The sequence below is a fragment of the Lolium rigidum genome, chromosome 2 (assembly GCF_022539505.1).
Source record: "Lolium rigidum isolate FL_2022 chromosome 2, APGP_CSIRO_Lrig_0.1, whole genome shotgun sequence".
Lineage (NCBI taxonomy): Eukaryota > Viridiplantae > Streptophyta > Magnoliopsida > Poales > Poaceae > Lolium > Lolium rigidum.
This window is the reverse complement of record NC_061509.1, coordinates 26,445,858-26,468,749: the sequence shown is the minus strand read 5'-3', so window position 1 is coordinate 26,468,749 and position 22,892 is coordinate 26,445,858. Positions and strand designations below refer to the sequence as shown.

General features: G+C 47.2%; 3 protein-coding genes and 2 non-coding genes across 8 annotated transcripts; 3 read left to right on the top strand and 2 right to left on the bottom strand.

The window, feature by feature from the left end:
* The first annotated feature begins 1,818 nt into the window (after positions 1–1,818).
* On the top strand, positions 1,819–5,136 carry LOC124686126. Its single transcript, XM_047220127.1, has 6 exons — positions 1,819–1,860; positions 1,969–2,134; positions 2,478–3,047; positions 3,572–4,049; positions 4,129–4,210; positions 4,933–5,136. The coding sequence occupies exons 1-6, from the start codon at positions 1,819–1,821 to the stop codon at positions 5,134–5,136; spliced, it is 1,542 nt and encodes a 513-aa protein (XP_047076083.1).
* Positions 5,137–8,097: 2,961 nt separating this feature from the next.
* Positions 8,098–11,261, bottom strand: LOC124686125. Of its 3 annotated transcripts, XM_047220126.1 has the most exons (4): positions 11,123–11,261; positions 9,383–10,663; positions 8,501–8,590; positions 8,098–8,402 (listed from the first exon to the last, which is right to left on the bottom strand). In XM_047220126.1, exons 2-3 carry the CDS (start codon positions 10,658–10,660, stop codon positions 8,570–8,572), a joined length of 1,299 nt encoding a protein of 432 aa, XP_047076082.1. In that variant the 5' UTR covers positions 10,661–10,663; positions 11,123–11,261; the 3' UTR covers positions 8,098–8,402; positions 8,501–8,569. The 3 variants fall into 3 exon arrangements, with proteins under 3 accessions (XP_047076082.1, XP_047076080.1, XP_047076081.1); XM_047220124.1 differs by lacking the exon at positions 11,123–11,261 and having other exon boundaries at positions 9,383–11,002; XM_047220125.1 differs by lacking the exon at positions 11,123–11,261 and having other exon boundaries at positions 8,098–8,437; positions 8,536–8,590; positions 9,383–11,002.
* A 2,939-nt stretch (positions 11,262–14,200) lies between these two features.
* LOC124686124 (DNA-directed RNA polymerase II subunit 4-like) lies at positions 14,201–15,088 on the bottom strand. 2 transcript variants are annotated; one of them, XM_047220121.1, is made up of 3 exons: positions 15,014–15,088; positions 14,810–14,905; positions 14,201–14,698 (listed from the first exon to the last, which is right to left on the bottom strand). In XM_047220121.1, the coding sequence occupies exons 2-3, from the start codon at positions 14,865–14,867 to the stop codon at positions 14,328–14,330; spliced, it is 429 nt and encodes a 142-aa protein (XP_047076077.1). In that variant the 5' UTR covers positions 14,868–14,905; positions 15,014–15,088; the 3' UTR covers positions 14,201–14,327. The 2 variants fall into 2 exon arrangements, with proteins under 2 accessions (XP_047076077.1, XP_047076078.1); XM_047220122.1 differs by having other exon boundaries at positions 14,810–14,908; positions 15,014–15,050.
* A 111-nt stretch (positions 15,089–15,199) lies between these two features.
* On the top strand, positions 15,200–15,272 carry TRNAA-CGC. Its single transcript has one exon. It is a non-coding gene; the product is annotated as a tRNA-Ala (tRNA).
* Positions 15,273–22,584: 7,312 nt separating this feature from the next.
* TRNAA-CGC lies at positions 22,585–22,657 on the top strand. Its single transcript has one exon. It is a non-coding gene; the product is annotated as a tRNA-Ala (tRNA).
* The last annotated feature ends 235 nt before the right edge of the window (positions 22,658–22,892 follow it).

Below are 22,892 nucleotides of genomic sequence, written 5' to 3'. Positions count from 1 at the left end.
AAGCAGAGCGCGAAGAAGAGGAAGCACAGGTGACACACAAACCTGCGCAGCTCCACGATGGCTTCGCGGCGTGACAGAGCGTGACGACCTCGGCCATCCCTGGTGGACACGAAGAGTGCGCCGCCAAGCGCGCTGATGGCGACGAAGGAGACGCCGCTGATGAAGATGTCCGGCGCACCGTTGCCGAGCGAGAATAGCGTGACCCCGAGCCCCGAGCCCTGGCTCGCCGCGTGAAGGAAGCGCCGCCTCGACTCTGTCGGCCTGGACGAAGGTGGGCGCCACCTTGACTCACCATTGACGGCCGCTGCGCACCGCCAAGAAGCCCTTCTCCGCCGCCCGAGCTAGCTCACAGAATCGCATTGTCGCCATGTTGGGGCATGATGGCCAGCCAGGAGGCGCGCTGGAGATCGAGGGCACGCATGCCGGTGAGCTCTGGATGTCCATGGCCACTGGAACAAGTACAACAACCTGGGACAGTGGGAATCCTCTATTAATGGAGGTCATCTGAAAGATAGAGCACATGAGGGCAATCAACAAGGATTCGAACGAGAATCTACACATAAAAACTCGGATTTGAAGAACCAGATCTGGATCGATTGAATAATTAGGATTGAACCAAAACGAACAACTTACGTTGCAGGTCGTTTGGAACGGAATCCATCCAGGTGCTTGCAGTGTTCGTCGTTCTTAATCAGGTACAGATAAGCCGACGGAGGTGATGAGCAGGCCTAGATCCGGGTCCAGCATCGATCCTCCAAGGCCGCCAAGCGCCTATCGAGAATCCGGCGGAGGTGATGTGCCGGCGCTGACGGCTTGTGCACCCCGCCGAACACCACCTTGACGGCCGATGCGCCCCGCCGCCGGCCTCCGCCACCAGAGCTAGCTCGGCCAACAATCCCTCCTCCACCGCCCGACCAAGCCCCCAGCACCGGCATTGTTGCTGTGGTGCGGCATCACCGCAGGAGGAACGAGGGCACGCAGGGCCGGTGAGCTCGAGGGCGCGTGGGGGGTGGGGGGGCAACCTGCTGAGGATGGGGAGGAGGAAGAGGGAGGGGCTGCGGCGATCGAGGAGGAAGCGGTGGGAGGAAGGAGGGGAAGAAGGACGATAGAGGAATTAATGTGAATACACATCGGTGACCAAAGCATACATATCGTATACGGGATGGAAATACACACATTGACGCTCTCTGATTGGCTGGTTTTCGTCCTCGCGCGTTGCCGGGTTTCGATTGGGATTTTCGCGACACACACACACTACTTAGTTAAAACCTGGTAATACGATGACGTCGTGATTCGTGAAACGATGCAAATCTTTGACTACTGATCAGTGGCAGCGAGTGTAAATTGTTGGGAACGCGAGCAGCAAAAGCGTCACCTCAGAGCAAGTATAATAAGGTACAGTCAGCTGGCTATAACAAATAAAATATTATAAGTTTGCTTAGTTGGAAGAGAGAGATTAGGAGAGAGAATGGAAGTGAGCTCTTATCTAATAGCCAGCTCTAGCACGTGCTCCTAGGCACTATGTGAGACTAAAAGGTGGACCATGTATTGTAAAAGTAGTATACTTATATTGCTTACTATCAGTATACGCTAGTTATAAGTTGATCTGTAAATGACGTAAGAATCATTATAAGTTACTGCGGCTACACTATTGTTCTTGCTCTCAGAGTCCCGTCAAACTGCAGTCAAAGTAGACACACTCCCGAGCTAGCTTTAGCTTTAACTGCTGCAGCCCCCATCACTATCCCATCCTCTCGCACTCCCACGCCGCCGCCGCCGCCGCCGCCGCAGATCTCCGGCCACCGCCGCGCCGGCGCCATGGAGTACGAGCGCATCGAGAAGCCGTCGTTCCCCACTCAGGCAAGCACGCACTGCGCCTCGCCCTCATTCCGCCGCGCCATTGCTCCTCCGGCTTTTCCTCCTCCTGGTCAGTCCGGCGGAGTAACGCGTGCCATGTCTGTTCACCAGGGCGGAGGCTTCTCGCCGAAGCGGCTGCGCGCGATGCTGCTGGGCGTGGAGAGGCGGCGCAAGGACGCCGGCGCCGGGGGCGACGACGGCGGGGAGCAGCAGGAGGAGGAGGAGGAGTACGGCGCGGTGCCCATGGCCTCCGTCAGATCCGACTCCGACGCGCGCAGTGAGCACCTCCATTTCCCGTCCCTCCCCCCATTGCTGCCGATGCCCGCCTGCATTGCTCGATTTGGGCCATTTTGTCTCTGAATTTTGGGTCCCATTTCACTGTACCTGCAATGATGACTTTTTTTGATTTGTTTACGCATTTATTACACATCCTTCGTATCTTGCTGTTTGAGCCTGAGGTTGATGCTTTGATGAGTAGATGAGCAATGCTTTTCGTACTTGAATTAGTTGATTGAGATGCCGATTAAGCTGAACTAAAATCGATAGACAGTATGTTGCCTGAACCTTGAACTTCTTTCTTCATTTCGGAGTGTGAAAACCGTGGCATTGTTCTGATGCAGGAGGAGACACCATATCCGAAGAATACAAGGACGTGGACGTGGTGAGCACCATGTCAGGATCATCGTCCTCATTAGACACCGGCATCGGACACCGATCGCGAGATGCACACTCTACAGGCTCGAGGTTCAGGGTGCCCGAGGACGACTCGTGCGACTCCGAGAGCGTCGCATCCAACTTTGAGTTCCACAAGGAGCGAGGGGCCTCCGCTCGGTCGGCGCCCGCGCCCACGGCGGCGGTTCCGCCGTTCTCCAAGCACCCGCCGTCGAAGTGGGACGATGCGCAGAAATGGATCGCCAGCCCGACAGCGAACCGTCCTGGTAGGGCCGGCAATGGAGCTTTCCCGAGGAAGATGGAGAAGAGTGGTTTTGGTGGTGGGAGGCTGCCGGCGACGAAGGTTGTGCTGGAGGCCATGGAAGAGATAGATACTAAGAGGATAGACCCGAGCCAGGAGAAGAGGGAGATAGGGTGGCAGAAAGCGGCCAACTGGGCCACACCTGATCCCTATCCGGAAGTGGAGCCTTGCGCAAAGTCTACACTTGCTGCGGAAAGTATGATAGTTGATTCAGCTGGTAAGTAGTGTACTCTTTAATGTCGTCATATCCCAGCTCTTGCACTTCTCGTAAAGTAGTTGGTGGTGCAGTATGTCATCTGATTAATTATTCCATAAGGGATCATTAGTTGAGTGGAGCATTAGAACATGGAGGGCTCCACGTATTATCTATGTCAAGATTCTTCCAGTATTATTCAAAATCATAATTTTTCATTTGACAATGCACAAAGCTTTGTTGGTAATCCAGTAGTTAAGTTGAAAGACAATGCATGCATAGACAAATGCAGATAGTTCACTTGTTTGTTTGCTTCTTTATATAGACCCTGCAGGCGATGCATTCCTTGCCAGATTTTGTGTAGCATAGTTTCATCAATCGTCCATGACTCAACATGACGAACTGTTTGTTTACCCTTAGCATTAATAAATCATGAGTGAGAAATACATTTCTCCCATTTCCAAATGAACAATGCAATCTGTCTACATGCATATCTTGTAACTTGAACATAAGAAATAACCATGATTTTTTTTCCCGAATATCTGCAGTTACTCTTAGCTGTGACTCATCTACCATGCTTCAGAGTGCCACCGCATGCATACCACCCCCACCAACAGTCCGGTCAGTATCGATGAGGGATATGGGTACGGAAATGACTCCGATTGCAAGCCAAGAACCATCCCGGACAGGAACACCGGTGAGAGCAACAAGTCCGGATTGCTCCCGGCCAACTACTCCACGAAGGACATTGGGCGTCAATGCTGCCGGTGCTGTTATCAACCGCGGTGAATGTAGCAATGCAGAATTAAGCGAACAGGAGCTGCAACTGAAGACGAGGAGAGAAATAATGCTTCTTGGCACTCAGCTAGGTAAAACCAGCATCGCAGCGTGGGCGAGTAAGAAGGAAGAGGAAAAGGATGCATCACTATCTCTCAAGAAAGTGTCGTTGGACCAATCTACACAGAATGCAACTGAAATCCGTGCAGCTGCATGGGAGGAGGCAGAGAAGGCCAAATACTTAGCAAGGTGCTAATAATTAAGTGTATTTTCTGTCCTGTTAAATACTCTAGGCGCTTGGTGACTTAATATGTTATGGCCTGTGTAGGTTTAAACGCGAAGAAATCAAGATCCACGCATGGGAAGATCACCAGAAAGCCAAAATTGAAGCTGAAATGAGAAAAATCGAGGTCAGTTGCTTCCTGCTATCCAATATAAGCCTTTTGATGCATATGTTTTCGTCTGAGTTTTGGCCAATTTATTGTAATATGCCTTTTATCACGAGTTCCAATGTTCATGACACGGAATAATCCTATATTGGAAGTTTGTTCAGCTGAGCATTGCTATTATCTTTTAGATTTTGCCTCAGCCTGGTTAGCAGTTGCACCTTAGCACATAGTTTATAGCATGATATTGGTATACTCTGATCACTGGTGTGAGCTGTATTGCTAACTTTGAGTAATGTCTTGTACTTTTGGTCTCTAAAAAGAAAAGAAGTATAGCATCCTTCATTTCAGATCGAAATGTATTAACTCCTATCTCTGCTTCACCAAAATTTCTTATCACACAGTTATGTTTCTGCCGTTTGGATATGCTTTGAGTCTAGGCTCTAGCATAACAAGTGTACTACTCCCTCCAATCCAAATTATTTATCGCAAATATAGGCAAAGTGTTGCCTAAAATCTGTCTAGGTTCACAGAATCGGTGACAGGTAATTTGGACCGGAGGGAGTAGCTTTTTAAGCTATTGGTACTAGTATTCTTTTGGCCATGCTTTTGCCACAGATTACCATGTTTTAGAACATACAGAATCAAATAGTTCGAGACTTGGATACCTTTTTTTCCTTTCATTGTGGAAACACCATTTGTCGACTGCCCATGTTAACGAATATTTCATGTTTCATTTGCGCTAGGTCGATGTGGAGAGGATGCGAGCCCGTGCGCAGGACAGGCTGATGAGCAAGCTCGCGTCCACAAGGCACGCTGCGGACGAGCAGCGAGCTGACGCAGAGTCGAAGAGGGACCGTAGTGCCGCAAGGACGGCAGAGCAGGCAGATCACATCAGGAGAACTGGCCGGATGCCATCCTCGCTCGGCTGCTGGAACTGGTGCTCGTAGCCGTTGTAGTTAAGCATGAAAGAACCAAACGAGAGTTTGTTGCTCCTCTCAACTAGTGAAGGATACGAATGACCAAACCAGAGTTTGTTGCTCCTCTCAACTAGTGAAGGATATGAATGTGGCTTCGTAGAATCGTCTTCCCTTTTGATCGGTTCAGTAGATATGTTGACACAAGAACAGATCACCCGTAAGTTGTAACTATGTATATGTAAGATGTGAGCTTTATTGCCTTGTGTTTTTTAGATCCTTCAGTTCCCCTGATGTTTCTGCTTGGATTGATATGTACATTACACAGTGATAGGGGTAACAACATACAGTGATAGGGGTAGCAAATCAGGAGCCGCTTTCAGCTTTCAGGTGTTGAGGCAAGCTCTTGTGTTTCAGATCCAGAGTTGATAATTCAGAGCACTAACTGGTAAGAGTAAGTGTTTGCTCCTTGAGACTGAACATCAAGCAGGCCAGAGAAATAGCATCCAGAATTCCAGATGATGAATTTGAGTGTGCAACCAGTTCTTCCAGATGATGGCAACAGGGTTTAACTGATTAACTCCATAGGAAGATACGATGTGAAGATTAAATAGGATGCTAGCACATGGAGGAACATGGGCTACTGGAACTTCTTGAAGAGGGACATACATCACTGTAAATGTTTACATGTATATATTTTATAAATATAACACTTTATATATGTTATAAAATGTTGTTTCTTATATACGATGGAAATATGTTCATGTATTGTAGAAGTTCTGTTTGAATAAATTTGAAATGTGTTCAAACATATGAAAAACCACATTATACAACCAGGTTCGCGAGCACCAAGAGAGTAAATCAAACCAGAGCAAACAATTTCTTAGAATCTGACCACATTATGCTGTAGTGTTGGAAGATGAGTCAGGCAAAGTGGTGTGGGCCCTGAATAAAAACCAGAACTTAACAACCAAATCCATGTCCAAGTTCTTAGAATCTGATATTTCTGGTCCTAACTACAAATTGTTGTGGAAAGATACGATACCTTTAAAAATCAAGATCTTTATTTGGCAGATCCTACAAAATGCCATACCTACTAGAGATAACATGAAAAAAAGAAAGTGGCCTGGTAATCCATGTTGTTCTTTTTGCAATCTGAATGAAAGCTGTAACCATCTTTTTCACTTGTGTTATTACTGCCAGGACAATTTGGGGTTTCATTGGTGCAGTTTTTGGCACTGTTACATGTCCTGTGTCTTTATGGCAATGCCTTGCTTGGTTCTATGTGGCCAGGAGGAAAGAAGCATTATACTTTGCTTTTGTCAGCTGTTTGCTGGTCGATATGGACCATCAGAAACAAAATTACCTTGAGAAATTCATTCTCAGATCTCATGTCACTATTGTTTTCACTGTGTGCTCGTTTCTGAAACACTGGCCAGGTCTCTACAGTGATGAAGAGAAAGGAGCTATTGGAGCTGGTGCTGATCAACTCATGAAGAAGATGTAGTAGGAGGTTGCTGGAGCAAGATGGAAGTGTTCTGGTGATGGGGGAACTGAGAGGTCCAAGCGCCTGATGCTCACTGCAGGTTAAGCTACACTTGATGCTCGAGGGCGAGCATTAGCAGCAGGTTTCTGATAGCACCTCCCTCTTCCAACTTCTATTTCCTGTCGCTTTGTTTCTTCCTGTCACTTGCTTGTAAAAGACTGGAAAGGGGGCGTTATGTGAGTAATGGAAAGGGGCTAGTCCAGTTGGGAAAAAATCAAATGAGCATAGTACTTCTAAAATGTCCAGAAAAGGCCAAACTGACTGAATTGTCTGCGAGATATAAATTTCGGAACAAAACATATCAGCAGAAATTATAATCACAAAGTTCATGCCATGCTTTCCACCTAAAGAGCCAAAATTAACCTAAAGGAAACAATACTTTAGATAGCAGAATATCATTACTGACTTCAATCAAAACCACAGAACATTGAATGCTCATGCTTTGGCAGAGATAACCTTGTCCAAACAGCAGACACCCAAAACGGAAGCTTGTGGCCACTATGAAAGTGTACGAGTGTATAAAATTGTTATGTGAGACAGATCCAAACTGGGCCTCTCTTAAATAAGTTAGGTGGAAATCATGTATCATCATAAAAGACCAAGGGCGAGGCTTTAAGATATTATCATGCTTATCAACATTTCAAAGACATGTGAAATGGTCAACATGGCAACATTGTTCAGCGCTCAAACTGCCCCAAAATGGTACATTGAGAATCAGAAGGTACGAAATGAGATCTTAGAAATATTCTACACAATGCTAATGTCACTTTTGAACGACAAATAAATAGGCTACCATTTTTTTAGTGCTGAACTAAACTATATAGAAAAATATGGATGGAAAATTCACCCGAAGTAGAAAATAATTCTTATATCGGGTAATGCACTAATGTATTATAACAGACATGTGGTGGGCAGCCCTAGCTCAGATTCCATTATTCCATAGACTTGATTGTAAGAACTTTTTATTAGGTGACCCTGCTGAGCACTACAGACTTTTTAATTGCATATAGACACGATAAGCAAATATTCATAGTAAGTGAAGAGAGACTTCCATTCCCTAATGCAAAACTAAGTGATGACATGGCTTGTAGCTAGACGGAAATTATGCACATATTACTGTACAATAAAGCAACATATTTGGTATAGTTCTAACGACTGCGTTGTTAAAAGTTAGAACTAAGCTGAAAAGAGAAAAGTAGATTTATCTTTCTTATTGATTTTGTTTTATTATCTCAGAAAACATCAAGGAGGAACTTGCGGTCCAGTTTGATTTCTTCAGCAAGGAGACAATAATACAATTTATTCAGCAGGAAGGTAAACGAGTTAGTCATTTTGGGAGACAGGCTCACTGGATCCTGTCCTTATTTTTTTTGAAAAGCATCAAACAAATTCACAAAAAATACCTACATGTAGCCAAAAAAAGAACACTAAAAGTACGGAAAGTTTCAATGGAAAATATTTTGTAATTTGGGCGCAGCAAAAAGGACAAATTTGATAAATTTTGATCGATTCACTGATCACACAGTTCATAGCCCATATATGAAAATTAAAACAGCTCTACGGAAGTTCTAACAGAATGTTGCAACTTCTAAGTGAAGTTGCGTGAGCCAACAAGTCTAGCATGTCGATGTAGCCCTGCTTGCAAACTTAGCATCCTGCTTCTTCAATCTTCCCAATTCAAGATCTACGGTTCGAAATAACTGTGCTACCCAGTAGTGAGCGGCACAGATGTTTCTTCTTCTGTGATTTTGCCCTCAGGAGCCCAATGATGCAGCTTAATGAACTTATATAACTTCAGTTGCTCTTTGGGAGCATATTTTATTGTATATGCAATCAGGATATGCTTTCGCCCTTAGGAGCCCAATGATGCAGCTTAATGAACATATATAACTTCAGTTGCTTAAGTAGCTCATACAGAGTTCAACCGGACAAACTGCTTTGCTGCAAAACAGATATTGATGCAATCAGCTACCCTGGATAAGCTGGTTTTGTAAATCTAGAAGAACAAGATTAACACAGACTATCACTTTCTTCTAGGTGGCGTATCAGAGAACTGATTCCTAGTTTCTCACCCTGCCTTGTAAATCTGGAATCGTTGAGATTGGTAGGCTAAACATATTACGATGCGACGCTAATCCCAAGCTTTCAACAGCCTACAGACCTACAAGTCTATAACATACAATTGAGACAAACAATGAATGCAAAATCTAGCTGCTTTCATCTGCATCAATTGTCTAATAAAAGAGGGGGCGTCAGTGATATACTGCTGGGATCAATACGCCTCTTAGCAATTACACTACAAGCTATTTTCTATGCATGATGAAGAATAAAACTTATGTAAACATGCTTCCAAGAGCAAAAAAAGAAATAAATTATTTTACGTTGGACAATTTAGAAATCTTACTGATCGCTACAAATATTTTTTCAAGATAATAAACACAACATATATCCTTTGCTCAAGTTCAAGTATACAATATAATGTCAGGATATATAACAAGGCCATAAAAGATAAATTTTGCAAAAACTTGCTTGTTCGGGAGGGCAGCCACATCTTGATTTGCAGAACATTAACTTGAGTTCTTGACGCTTGGTACGATTAAATTAACAGAATAACATTTCACTCCCACAGATGACAAAGATAGCAGTATAAAATATATATGGCTTAACAATAAAGATGTTTATAAATAGAATTTGATCCTCCTAGTGAAGAGCTACCATGAGTCGAAGGCTCACCTTGTTGTGCACCAAAGAACGAGGCCACGGCATGATATACGGATGGGACGCACCACTTAGGACACGACCAAGCTTGTTGAGGACCCCTGTTTCCAGGCACAAGGATAGGAACCAGAAAGTTGGATGATGATGCTGCCACCTCCCACAATAAGCAGACAAATAGATAAAACCATGGATAATCGCCGCAATATTCAGTTGAACTCTAGCATTACCATCATCATCGATGCGACACTGAACGACCTCAGCAAGCTCCTGCATCGGAAGCGACTTATCCAGCATCCATCTCTCAACACCATCGCCATCGGCTCTCCAGAACCAAACATCAAGCGGCCGTTGGGCTTGGACTTCGAACGGTACGGATGCCATACATAGCCTTCCATCCTTGGTCTCGCCAGCCTTCCATGTCGTATTCACTCTCCGCGGTGGCAGATGAATCCGGGAGAATTGCATCGTAGCGGTGTTGAGCACACGGGCGTCATTTGGCACTCCAATGGTCCAGTAGATGCAGCCGTTCACCATGGTGCCGTTCTGAGGCCAGAGCCCGTCGATGTGTGCCCATGGAAAATTCTGCCACTTGCTGCTGGTGTCCGATGATGATAAGACAAGAGCTCGCGCGCCAGTTTCGCCGTGCTGGACACACACGAGGCGGAACGAGCGGTGGTCTTCTTCTGAGGGCAGGATGTGGAAATCATGATACAAGCCATCGGGATCGGGGTCCTCGTGCGGCGGCGGCGGGGGAAACAGGTCCATGGTACGCGTGAGCGGGTTGTAGACGGCCATCTGCTCGGCGCTCCAGTTGCCGAGAACAAGGAATCCATCGCGGCAGTCGTGGATTGACCACCCGGGGAATGCATCATCATCCTCTTCGGGGTCGGGGACGGGGACGGCATCTTCTTGGTCGAAAACTGGGAGGCGGGTGAGGAAGAAATCGGCCCCACGGAGAACAGCCCCAAGGTCTGGGTCGGAGCGGCGGCGGAGAGGTAGGAAGTTAGGGATAAGGGTGTCTTCTTCGTTGCCGATAAAGTGACCTAGGACTGGGGAGCAGTGGAGGTCGCGGAAGCGGCGGCGGAAGGCGGGGGACGAACGAACGGCATCGAGGAAGGTGCGGCAAGTGAAGGCGGCGCGGACGAGGCTGGGGAGAGAGGGGAGGCGGACGAAGATCTCGTGCAGAATGTCTTCATCAAGGCCGCTTATGGTGGTAGGAGGTAGTGATGGGGCTTTCTTCTTCTTCTTCTTCGGCGATAACGTCGCCGCCGGCGACTGTTGCTGAGATGCCATAGCCTTCAGACAGACGAACAAAATTTGAAAGGCAGTAAAAAAAATACTATTGAATTTGCATAGCTGAGACAAATATATATTGATATTGGCCATATTGGTTGCAAAATACATGTACGGTGACATCATATGTTGATATATCTGTATATACTGGTCTACTTCAAAATAGTCCTAGAACTAACTACAGAACTAGTTGATCTTCTTGTAGTTGTTCCAGTTCAAGAAGTGGTACATGCTGTTAAAATGGTGATCTCCTGAACATCCTCTGTCTTTTGAAGTATGATATGCAATGTTGCCCTTTTTACCCATTTTCAGTCCAATTCTCAAGCTATAGCACTACTAATCTATCCGACTCTCAATTGGACAAACTTTAAACAGCAACATAATAGCCCTTAGAAATTTGGGAATGAGGAGGATGTCCTAGTACTGGAGAACAAAATTCGTACGTAACTAATTGTCACTTACCGGGAAGAATCAAGGCAGGTCTACTAGTGGAGCTCTACACCCGCTGCAGGTGGTGGTCATCGACTCGTTCGCCCCAGTTCGGGAGCGACGGCAACGCCGCGACGAGGTTAGGCAGTTAGGCACAGGCGCCGGCGGTTAGGTCGCTGCTCGCTGCTCGGGCGGGTGGCTGCTGCAGTGCGGCTGGTCGCCGGCAGCTGGGTCGGAAGGATGGGGGGAGGCGGGCGGCGGGGATGATTGGAGGTGGGGCGGGCGACGGCGATGTGGGGAGCAGCCGTGAGGGCAGACTTTTTTTTTCCGTCGCAGGGAGTTGCCGAGTTGGGCCTGGGGGGCCGGAAGGTTGTATTTGGGCCAATCCTAGCTAACTAATACGGAGTACGTAGTAACAGACAAGAAGGAGCCCGTGGAGACAAGGCTATGGTTGGCTCGCCAGGAGGTGAGGTTTGCCGTGGAGGCAAGGGTAGCGAGGATGGCAAAGAGAGGTTGCTCATGGTGAGAAAAGAGAGAGGAAATGAATGGCACCAGACGGTTGTAGATCGGAAAGCGTCGGACGGTTGTATTGACCATGGATGAACGATGGCACATATATCGAAGAGACATACGTTTGCGGAGTTCGATCGATACAGTTACCACTACCACGGTTCCCCTTCTCGGCAACTGCGTCGTTGCTAGGCAGGCGACGCGCTCGTGTGTCGCTAACGCGTCGATCCCACCACTTCTCACCTCGCTTCTCGCTGTGCGATGCACCCGAAGCGTCCCCTGTGGATCGGGGAGGGGCTTGGAGCGCCGGACACCGCACCGCGCCTGACGGAAAGGGTATGGCGCGCGGCTGGGAACAGAAAAAAGTCCAACGCGCCCCAAATACCTTTGGGGTTGCTTTGGGGACGCGGCTAGAGATGCTCTTATACTTTGCTTTGTCAGCTATTTGCTGGTCGATATGGACCATCAGAAACAAAATTACCTTGTGAAATTCATTCTCAGATCTCATGTCACTATTGTTTTCACTGTCTGCTCGTTTCTGAAACACTGGCCTGGCCAGGTCTCTACAGTGATGGAGAGAAAGGAGCTATTCGAGCTGGTGCTGATCAACTCATGAAGAAGGTGTAGGAGGTTGCTGGAGCAAGATCGGAGTGTTCTGGTGATGGGGGAACTGAGAGGTCCAAGCGCCTGATGCTCACTGCAGGTTATGCTGCACTTGATGTTGGAGGGCGAGCATTCGCAGCACGTTTCTGATAGCACCTCTTTTTTCCAACTTCTATTTCCAGTCCCTTTCTTTCTTCCTGTCACTTGCCTGTAAAAGACTTGTTATTTCCGTTATGTGAGTAATGGAGAGGGGCTAGTCCAGCTGGAAAAAAAATCAAATGAGCATAGTGCTTCTAAAATGTCCAGAAAAGGGCAAACTGACTGAATTGTCTGCGAGATATAAAATTCGGAACAAAACATATCAGCAGTAATCATAATCACAAAGTTCACACCATGCTTTCCACCTAAAGAGCCAAAATAAACCTAAAGTAAACAACACTTTAGGTAGCAGAATATCATTACTGACATCAATCAAAAGCACAAAAAAAATGAATGCACATGCTTTGGCAGAGATAACCTTGTCCAAACAGCAGAGACACCCAAAACTGGAGCTTGTGGCCATCTATGAAAGTGTAAGTGTATAAAATTGTTATGTGAGAGAGATCCAAATTGGGCCTCTCTTAAATAGGTCAGGTGGAAATCATATATCATCATAAAAGGCCAAGGGCAAAGCTTAAGATATTATCATGCTTATACACATTTCAAGCACATGTGAAATGGTCAACATGGCAACATTGTTCAGAGCTCAAACACCCCAAAATGGTACATTGGGAATCTGAAGATACGAAATGAGATCTTAGAAATATTCTAAGCAATGCTAATGTCACTTGTGAAGGACAAATAAATAGGCTACCATTTTTTACGTGCTGAACTAAACTATATGGAAAAATAGGGATGGGAAATTCACCCGAAGTAGAAAATAATTCTTATATCGGGTAATGCACTAATGCATTATAACAGACATGTGGTGGGCAGCCCTAGCTCAGATTCCATAGACTTGATCGTAAGACCTTTTTATTAGGTGACCCTGCTGAGCACTAGACTTTTTAATTGCATATAGACACGATAAGCAAATATTCATAGTAAGTGAAGAGTGACTTCCATTCCCTAATGCAAAACTAAGTGATGACATGGCTTCTAGCTAGATGGAAATTATTCACATATATACTGAATTTTACTGTACAATAAAGCAAAATATTTGGTACAGTTGTAACAACTGTGGTGTTAAAAGTTAAAACTAAGCTGAAAAGAGAAAAGTAGATTTATCTTTCTTATTGATTTCGTTTTATTATCTCAGAAAACATCAAGGAGAAACTTGCAGTCCAGTTTGATTTCTTCAGCAAGGAGACAATAATAGAATTTCTTCAGCAAAGTTTTCCTTGATATAGTTGATGAGAAGTGCATACAGTAACAGATTTCAGCGGCTGGCCACGGTTATTAACTTCTCTCAAAAGAATTATGCTATGTCAAGGCGTTTGCAATCATAAGACAGATTACAGTGCAAAAGTTCACATCGCTTTACAAAATCTATATGGACTTAAGAGTTAAGAGACAAAGTTGCTCTGCTCAATTAATTCAAACGTGAAGAAATAGAACCTTAATATGAAGATACCAACCGTAACAAAACTTCAAACCTACCGCAATGAAAACCTGTAGTTGTGCAGTATCAGGTAATGTTGGCCTGTGCGATATTCAGAATGGTGTCTACCATAACAAGCATTCGGAACCTGCGAAAGGGAAACTAACACAAACAAGTCACCTGCGCCAACTGTGATTTGGCTTGTTATCTTCCTGGCAGCCTCCATCGTTGATCAGTCACTACAAAACTAAGGCAAAGCTCTTGTGAAGAAAACTGGTAATAGTACATGCCTGCTCCTGGAGACTGTAAACAACAGCCAGCCCAAAGAGACATCAAACAGGCGATGAATTTGAGTAGTCTGCAACCAACTCTTCCACATTATTATCAGAAATCACAAGATGGTAGCAACAAGGTTATAACTCAGTACATTAACAGACACCCAAAAGGTCATATTATGATGATTCCAAAGGAGGTAATGCGAAGATTAAGCTACCAGTAGTTACTAGCACATCATCATGTGACCTTAATTGATACACCACAACTGAGCTACTCGAACTTCTTGATGAGCGAGAGGTCGTTGAGCATCTTGTCGATCCGCTCGTCGCCCTGGAACCTGCCCCCGGGGACGAGGGAGGGCACGAGCGCCCTGGCCTCGTCGGCGGTGTCGGGGCAGAGGTTGCCCAGGGTGCAGAGCTCGAACTCGTGCAGGCTGTAGCGCGAGAGCGTCTCGCGCACCTGGCGCACGGCGTCGGGGTTCTTGTAGCGGCTGAAGCGCTTGACGTAGCCCTGCGACTTCTCGAAGACCTGCGAGACCTGGTCCGCCCCGCCGTCCGACGACATGTGCTGCAGCTGCTCGTACTTGTGCTCCAGGATGATCGCCACCTCGCAGTTCATCAGGCACTTGGCCTTGAGGAACTCTGCACGCGGGGAGGGGGAGGGTTCAAGGGTTAGGCGGATCTCGCCGGGGCAGGGATTTGGGGGTGAACCCTAGGGAGGAGGGGAAGGGGAGAGAGGGGGGGAGGGCGCACCTTCGCCGATCTTGAGCTCGGCGGCGTTCTCCTCCTCCTCGCGTGGCTCGCCGGACATGGCTCCCCGGTGTGGACGGAAGAAAAGAAGCGGTCGTCCTGCTGGAGAAACGGCGAACGGTGAGCAATCGCGCGACGAGGGAGACGGCGGCTATATGTAGACGGATGAGGGGAGCCGACTCCGTCTCCGGGGAGGAGGGTGCTCACCTGAGCTGCGGCGGCGCTGCGCGGGGAGTCGATTCCGGGACGGAAAGGGGAAGAGAAGAAGAAGAAGAGGAGGAAGGAGATTGGTGGTGGGCTGGATGGGCCTGCGGCCGTTTGATTGGGAACGGGCTGTGTGCCATCTCGGCGGTAACGAGCCTAGTAATCTTCTCCAGCGAACGTAACACAAGCGGGGGTGTAGCTCATATGGTAGAGCGCTCGCTTCGCATGCGAGAGGCACGGGGTTCGATTCCCCGCACCTCCATTTTTTCCTCACCTTTTTTATTTTGCTGTAAACTTGCCGCCTGCTTCTGTATGTAAACTAAACTTGAATATTGAAAACCGCAAATTTCACATAATAAATGAGTGAAGCAATCCAGTAAACAATTTGTTTTGGTAGCATGTCCAGTCAACTTTTTTTTTATATTGTCATTGAGATAACCAAACCTGCAACTACAATGTTCGTTGGTCTTCATCTTTGGCTTCACAAAAATGGTCATTTTTTGGCACGAATTTTTTTTCTCTCTCTTATCACACTCTCTCATCCGCGCGCACGTCCCTAAGAAACGATTGCCGCGGTTTTCTTATATAAGTGGAACATCTACCGTCGCAGATACAATTGCGCAAAGTTCAAACTATATATTTTTCAAGAAGTGACGCACTTCCTTTCAACCATTTCCCTAAAATCATTACTTAAAGTGGCCGGTTCTACTAGATCGGGCCGCGAAGAGTGGTAAGAAAGAACAAGATTGTATGCATCTTCAACTATTAATTTGTACCACGCTGATGAGTGCACGCACATGTGGTAGCTGTCCTATGTGGAAGCTATCCACTGGCTCCAACAAATATTTTACAGTTGTTCCACAATGCTTGCTAGTCCTCCCATCAACCGGTGGACGGTGATGTTCAAACAAATGTCATAGATTTCAAGGATTTCGAGGCGTCAACAGGCACTTCATCCCGGGTGCCCGTGACATTTTGACCTATTTTTGTCGTGGATTTCATCATGTGGTTGACAGAACGCTTGTCGGCCTAGTTTTCTGCGACCTTCACGGGTGTATTTTCTAGGTTGGGAAGGCCCATTCTAGCCCCATTTGACACATTTTTTGTTGATGATCGTGCTATCTGCGCCTAGACCCCACATATCATTCCTGATTTGTGCAATTGCGTCTCAACTCTCACCGTTATTTCTCACGGTTTCGCTCGAGCCCGTGATGAAGAAACAAAATCCGTACATAAAATGTGTCTACACACATCCAAATTAGCGACATCTAATATGGAACAGAGGGAGTACTAAATATGACACTTGCATACTAACATCTGCAATAAAACTAGCAGCCTTTTAGCTTTCATAGGTTCAAGTTCACCGGAGGGCAAACTCTTGTGTTTGAGTTCCATATAATAATACGGACATCCACCGGTAAGATTAATTGTTTGGGGTGTGGATTTATACAGGACCTTATGGCGCCGGGACCTTATCTCGGACCGTCTATTTCATCGGACTGCATCAAGATTGGTGACTATTTTTTTGCAAAAAGATCCTAGCTTTTATCAGATTTATATCCGGAAGTCCTTTTTATTTATAAAGTTCTTTACAAAAATCCAATGTGGATCCACCTGTTGCCATCTAAAGTTCTGCAAAATTTATACATGAATATCTAACAGTTAAAAAGGATCTTCACAAATTGAAGTGTGTAACCATAGATCCCTGTATAAGTACAGGTTTGCACACACAAAAAATCCATCAAAGGATCCATTGGATACATTTTTTCCAACCCACAGATCTCTATATATTTCTTCACGGATCTTCATAAGAAATTGAATCTGTGATGAATATCTAACATGGTGGAAAAAGTATCCATTGCAAAACTTCAGAAGATCCATTCGAAAAAAGCATTGGATCCATTTGTTACAAATACAAGATCCTAAACCATAACAAGATCTTAACAAGGAAATAAAAGGAAAAAAAGTGGATCCGCCGCCGGGATCTGGCCGGAGAAAGGATCGGGGTGGCGGCGCTGTCCGACCACGCCGGCATGCGCTTCGCGGATGGAGCGGGCCGTCCGACCACGCCGGCGTGCGACCCGTCCGACCACGCCGGAGCGCGAGCGGTGGAGGGCGGCGACGAGGAGCGGCTCGCACGCGCGAGCGGCGACCAGTAGCGGCCAGGAGGAGGAGCTCGCGCGCATCCTGGCGCTCCTGAGCAGGGCGGCGGCGGGCGGAGGCGGGCGCGGGTGGCGGGAGAAGGCGGGCGGCGGCGGCGGGTGGCGGGCGGAGGAAGGATGTGGGAGGCTGGGTCGGATTCTAGGGTTGCTGGCCGTTTTTGGATGTTTATATAGGTGTGGACTACAACTGAATTAGAGAAAGTGCAGGGTTTGTTTTGCAAAATAGGCGTGCGCGAATCTCCAGCCGCACCGGACGGATGCGATTAGGTGCGGGCGCCATAAGGTCCTGACGATTGATTTACCGAATTGTTTGCTCCTGGAGATTGTAAGCAAGAAGCAGGCCAACGGATGATGAATTTGATCAAAATCACAAGATCGTAGCAATAACTCCATACATTTGAAATCAGTTCAGTTGTTTTTTTCTAGTACACTGTAGCAAGGCTGTGTTTAAACAAAGAGACTCTTGAGAGAGATAGCCTAGTTTCAGGACGACTTGCTCCAAGTTGAAATATGGTTACTAGAGCTCCACACACGGGATCATAGGTGACCACCTTACCTTTGGACGTGGCAATGAAAATCACCTTGTACTTCTTTCCCAACACTCTGACATGCCGTGGCCCAGACAGATCATCTCTTCCAACATGCTGCGCTGCCAATGCCAAATCGATGCGAAGCTCCAGCGACCAGCAGTCACCACCATTGCCGTACTTCCAGATCTCCAGCAGACCAGCAGAGTTATGACGAAGGTCCCGGACCATGCACAGCCTGCCATCGAGTTCTGTCAGGTGCGCCGTTCCTCTGCCGTCCCAGTCGAAGGGCGGTGGCCGGACCCAGCAGCCAAAGGTCTCGTCCGCGACGGAGAAAGACAGCACCGCCACAGGCATGCTCTCAGGCATGGTCGGGTTGACGAGCCAGTGGAGAAAACCGTCCACGAAAACTGGTTCCAGGTTGTCCTTGGTCGCCGTCAGCAGCGCAGCCCCGGCGAGCGTGGAAGGCACGACGCCGCCGTCAGCTGCAGTGGGGGAGGGTGGTCTCCAGCGGCGGTCAGCTGGGCCGCTGCCGAGGGTGTACAGCTCGCACTTGATCGTGGGGGATTTGTCTCCGGAGCGCTCGCCGGAACCGTTGAACAGCCGCACCACCTTGTGCGTCTTGGCCCTGGCGTCGAACCCGAGGCCGGCGGTCGATGGATAGAGCGCCACCCAGTTACCCTGGCAAGAAGGCGGCGGCGGTAACTTGGCGCTCGCTCGCGTGGTCGCGTTGAGGACATGGTAGGGTTCTGACATCGACAGGGGCTTGTGCAGGAGGCTGAGGCCGCCGCACGGCGCCGGCGATATGGCCGCGAAGTGCCTTCGCGTGTCATCGAGGGTGAAAAGCTGCGTGCCGCCTCCGGTGCGCACCTCCGTCGCCCCCCCGGCGTTGCACGACGGCAAGGAGAGGAACAGCAGCTGAGCCGCTGGCTCCATCTCCGTCGTCGTCGACTCTCCAAGCTTCATCCACGCCGAGCAGAACTCATCTGAGGATAGCAGCGCCGCCCAGCGGCGGCACACAGCGCTGAAGCGGAGGATGGATTTCGCGGGCAGACGCGTGAGCACCTCCAACTCCATCTCCTCAGGCAGCATGGACAACACGGTCCTTGCCGTCTTCTTGTTCCGCGTCATCGTCGCCATGTCCGATCGGCTTACCAGGGGATGCGAAACCGGCTATGTACTCTCAAAATCTTGTTAATGGTCGCAAAAGTTAGGTCAGAGTATATACCCTAAATATAAAAGATGGGTCTTACCTTACGACACCGGCCGTATTCAATTCCGATCGAATACGTATGCCCAGCCTGCCGCCATACCGATTCACTCCGTGATATTGGACCTTTTAGTTAGGTGTGTACCTTGCGAGAAATAATTGTAATTCTACGCAGAAAAAAAAAGAAGAGAAATAATTGTAAATTCTGACAAGGTAAATAATTGTAATTTCTGCTTTCTTTTTTGTGCCATGCTGTGTAGTAAAAATCATCGTGATTGTGTCTTCCATGCATGTATGGGCAACAGACACTGCGGCAAAACAAGTCTTTGTCGTGCAACTATTTGCACGACAAAGGGCTCTATATGTACGGTAAAGGTTTTGCCGTGCGACGTCGTGCGGTAAAAAATGCAGGGCAATGCTATTGACTGTAAAAGCTTCTTTACTGTGCGACTCGCCAACGTTGCATGGCAAAGGCTTTGTCGTGCGACGCCGCACGATAAAGATCCTAAACTGGCTGTTCTGGGAATCGAACCTAGGACGCAGAGTAGGGAAAGCATCTACAGCATCTTGCCGATGGGCATACACCATTGACACGGTTATGATACTGATAACCCACAAGTATAGGGGGTGTATCGCAGTACTTTCGATAAATAAGAGTGTCGAACCCAACTAGGAGCAGAAGGTGTTGACAAGCAGTTTCGATGAACGATTCACTGTAAATGCTCACAGACAAGTATTCAGGGGGTTTTAATATAGCAGTTGAATAAAGTACAAGTAAGTAAAGTGCGAGAGAAATAATTGCAGCGAGTGGCCCAATCCTTTTAGCACAAAGGACAAGCCGGTTTGTTTACTTATAATGACCAAACGTTCTTGAGGACACACGGGAATTTAGTCTAGTGCTTTCGCTTCATATAGCTGATTAATCTTCATTGTTTTGATAAGTGTTGTGTGGGTGAACCTATGCTAATGCACCGCCCTTCCTAGGACTAATACATACTTGTGATTATACCCCTTGCAAGCATCCGCAATTACAAGAAAGTAATTAAGATAAATCTAACCACGGCCTTAAACTCGAGATCCCGCTATCCCTCCCGCATCGATATACCAACGGGGGTTTAGGTTTACGTCACTCCGGCAACCCCGCAATTAGCAAACGAATACAAGATGTATTCCCCTAGGCCCATAAATGGTGAAGTATCATGTAGTCGACGTTCACATGACACCACTAGAAGAATAACACCACAACTTAAATATCATAACACTGAATACTAACCAACATAATTCACTACTAACATTTAGACTTCACCCATGTCCTCAAGAACTAAACGAACTACTCACGAGGCATCATATGGAAGATGATCAGCGGTGATATGATGATGAATAATAATCTGAACATAAACCTTGGTTCAACGGTTTCACTCAATAGCATCAATAACAAGTAGAAATCAATACCGGGAGAGTTTCCCCTATCAAACAATCAAGATCCAACCCTAATTGTTACAACGGTGACGAGGTGCAGCGGTGGAGATGGCGGTGATGATGATGGAGATGATGGTGATGATGATGGAGATGATGTCCAGCTTGATGACGATGACGATGGCGTCGATTTCCCCCTCCAGGAGGGAATTTCCCCGGCGGATTTCAGCCTGCCGAAGAGCTCTTTTCTCTCTGGTGTTTTCCGCCCCGCAGAGGCGGCTGTGACTCTTCGCGACTATCCTCTGGAGTTTAGGTTTTCGGGACGAAGAAGTACGCGAAGCAGAGGAGGCCAGAGGGGGCTGTGGTCCCCCTCCTCACAAGGCGGTGCGGCCAGGCCTTGGCCCGCGCCGGCCTATGAGGTGGGCCCATGGCGGCCCTCCTCGGCTCCCCCTTCTGGCTCCCTTCGTCTTCTGGAAAAATAGGATTTTTCATATAATTTCCGTCAAGTGTTGATCTTCCGAAATATTGCATTATGATGGCGCTTTTTCCAGCAGAATCCTGACTCCGGTGCGCGATCCTCCAATAATCATGAAACATGCAAAATAGATGAAATAACATAAGTATCATCTTCAAATATGAAATATATCAATGAATAACCGCAAATTATGATATAAAATAGTGATGCAAAATGGACGTATCAGACACCGATACGCTCGGAGCGCCCTCGTCTTTTTTAGACTACCTCGGCACTTGACACTCTGCCGTGCTTGCTGAACAAGAGTTGCAGCTCAGAGCTATTCACCCTTGGAGGCAGATTACGCACTGTCACCCTGAACCAAGGCTCGTAATCCCTCGAGATGTTGGTCATGCATGCTAGAGCTTTCCTTTGTCGCTTCTGGTTTGGTTCCAGAGCCTTTTGCGACATCTTGGAGATTTCCTGATACAGCAAAATATAAGTGTTAGCTTTGTAGCACACTATAGGAATCGCAGAGTGTGCCGACGGCCCGAAGCCCTCGATGTCCCGATATCTGAAAAGACTAATTCTAACTAGAGGTAAGTTTAAAATGTTTTAACAGTACATATTTGAATTGGAGACATGGCAGCGGGTTGGGGAAGGATCCAGGTGCACTTCTCGGTGTCCCACCCTCGAGGCACCCGCTCAACGAACTCCGTCTCGCCGTCGCCGAGGTTGTATCTGAACACACCGAACAGCTCCCCCGGCAGAGCCTTACTATGGTTGTAGTACACGAAGTAGACACACCCGGCGTGGCCACCCAGCTGCGGCGCGACGTCCATGGCGAAGTTGTTGGGCGATCCCAGGAAGAACACGTGATCGGAGACGCTAGGACCATCTTTTCTCACCCATCGCATCTTTGCCGGCGCCGACGCATCTTCCTCTAGGTTCGTCGGCCTAGTTTTATACGATGTTCACGAGTGTATTTTCTAGGTTGGGCAGTTCCATTTTAGCCATGTTTGACACATTTTTTTTGTTCACGATCGTGCTATCCGTGCCTAGACCCCACATGTCATCCCTGATTTGTGCAATTGCGTCTCAACTCTCACGGTTTCGCCAAGCCCATGACGAAGAAACGAAATCTATACGTAAAACGTGTCTACATACATTCACATCAGCGACATCTAATATGGAACGGAGTACTAAATATGACACTTGCATCCTACCATCTACTCTACAATAAAACTAGCAGCCGTTTAGCATTCATAGATTCAAGTTCATCGGAGGGCAAACTCTCGTGTTTGATATCCATATAATAATACGGACACCACCGGTAAGATTAACTGTTTGCTCTTGGAGATTGTAAGCAAGAAGCAGGCCAAACAGATGATGAATTTGATCAAAATCACAAGATCGTAGCAATAACTCTATACATTTGATATTTACGTCAAGATCTTATGATCATACCATAGGAGGAGATAATGTGAAGATTAAACAACACCAGATTAAGCTACTAGAATCTATCTTGGCCCCCCCCCCCCCCTTTTTTTTACAGTAATAACATCTATCTTGATTTCCTAACCTTCATTGGCTGGGTGGTAAACAAATCAGGAGCCTTTCAGCTTTGTTATCTTCAGATTCATCAGAGGGCAAAGGTTTGGATTCTGATTCTACTATGGCCTCAACATCTGCTCCGGCTATGGCGCTACAAGAGGTTATTCTCCTGTCTCAAAAAAAGGGATAGGTTATGTTCAGTCAGACTAAGCAAGAAGAAAGAGTGTCTCATCACTTCGTACACATCGATCGGGGGTGTAGCTCATATGGTAGAGCGCTCGCTTCGCATGCGAGAGGCACGGGGTTCGATTCCCCGCACCTCCAAAATTTTATTCTGCTGGATCCCTGCTTTGCTTTTTTTGCCTGTTAACGAAAACTCTGCAGTTTGTTTCATTCCTTTTTCTAAAAGTTAGATCTGTTGAACAAGCCGATAATATAAACACTGAGATGGAGTTTACGCCAATGAGCCATCAACGTCATCGCAGTTGATCTATTGAATAAACTTTGAAGAAGAATTATTCGCTAGTCGTTGTCGTTGCTGCCACCGAAGTGGAGAAAA

What these genes read in the sequence shown, in the direction of transcription:
- LOC124686126 (XM_047220127.1), top strand. Translation starts at nt 1,819, where the DNA reads ATGGAGTACGAGCGCATCGAGAAGCCGTCGTTCCCCACTCAG. An exon ending in TATGATAGTTGATTCAGCTG is followed by an intron (nt 3,048 to 3,571) that starts GTAAGTAGTGTA and finishes GAATATCTGCAG; the next exon opens with TTACTCTTAGCTGTGACTCA. An exon ending in CTGAAATGAGAAAAATCGAG is followed by an intron (nt 4,211 to 4,932) that starts GTCAGTTGCTTC and finishes CATTTGCGCTAG; the next exon opens with GTCGATGTGGAGAGGATGCG.
- LOC124686125 (XM_047220124.1), bottom strand. Translation starts at nt 10,786, where the DNA reads ATGATGTCACCGTACATGTATTTTGCAACCAATATGGCCAATATCAAT. An exon ending in GTTCTTTGGTGCACAACAAG is followed by an intron (nt 8,591 to 9,382) that starts GTGAGCCTTCGA and finishes TCTGTTTTGCAG; the next exon opens with CAAAGCAGTTTGTCCGGTTG.
- LOC124686124 (XM_047220121.1), bottom strand. Translation starts at nt 14,867, where the DNA reads ATGTCCGGCGAGCCACGCGAGGAGGAGGAGAACGCCGCCGAGCTCAAG. An exon ending in CGAGCTCAAGATCGGCGAAG is followed by an intron (nt 14,699 to 14,809) that starts GTGCGCCCTCCC and finishes CCCCGCGTGCAG; the next exon opens with AGTTCCTCAAGGCCAAGTGC.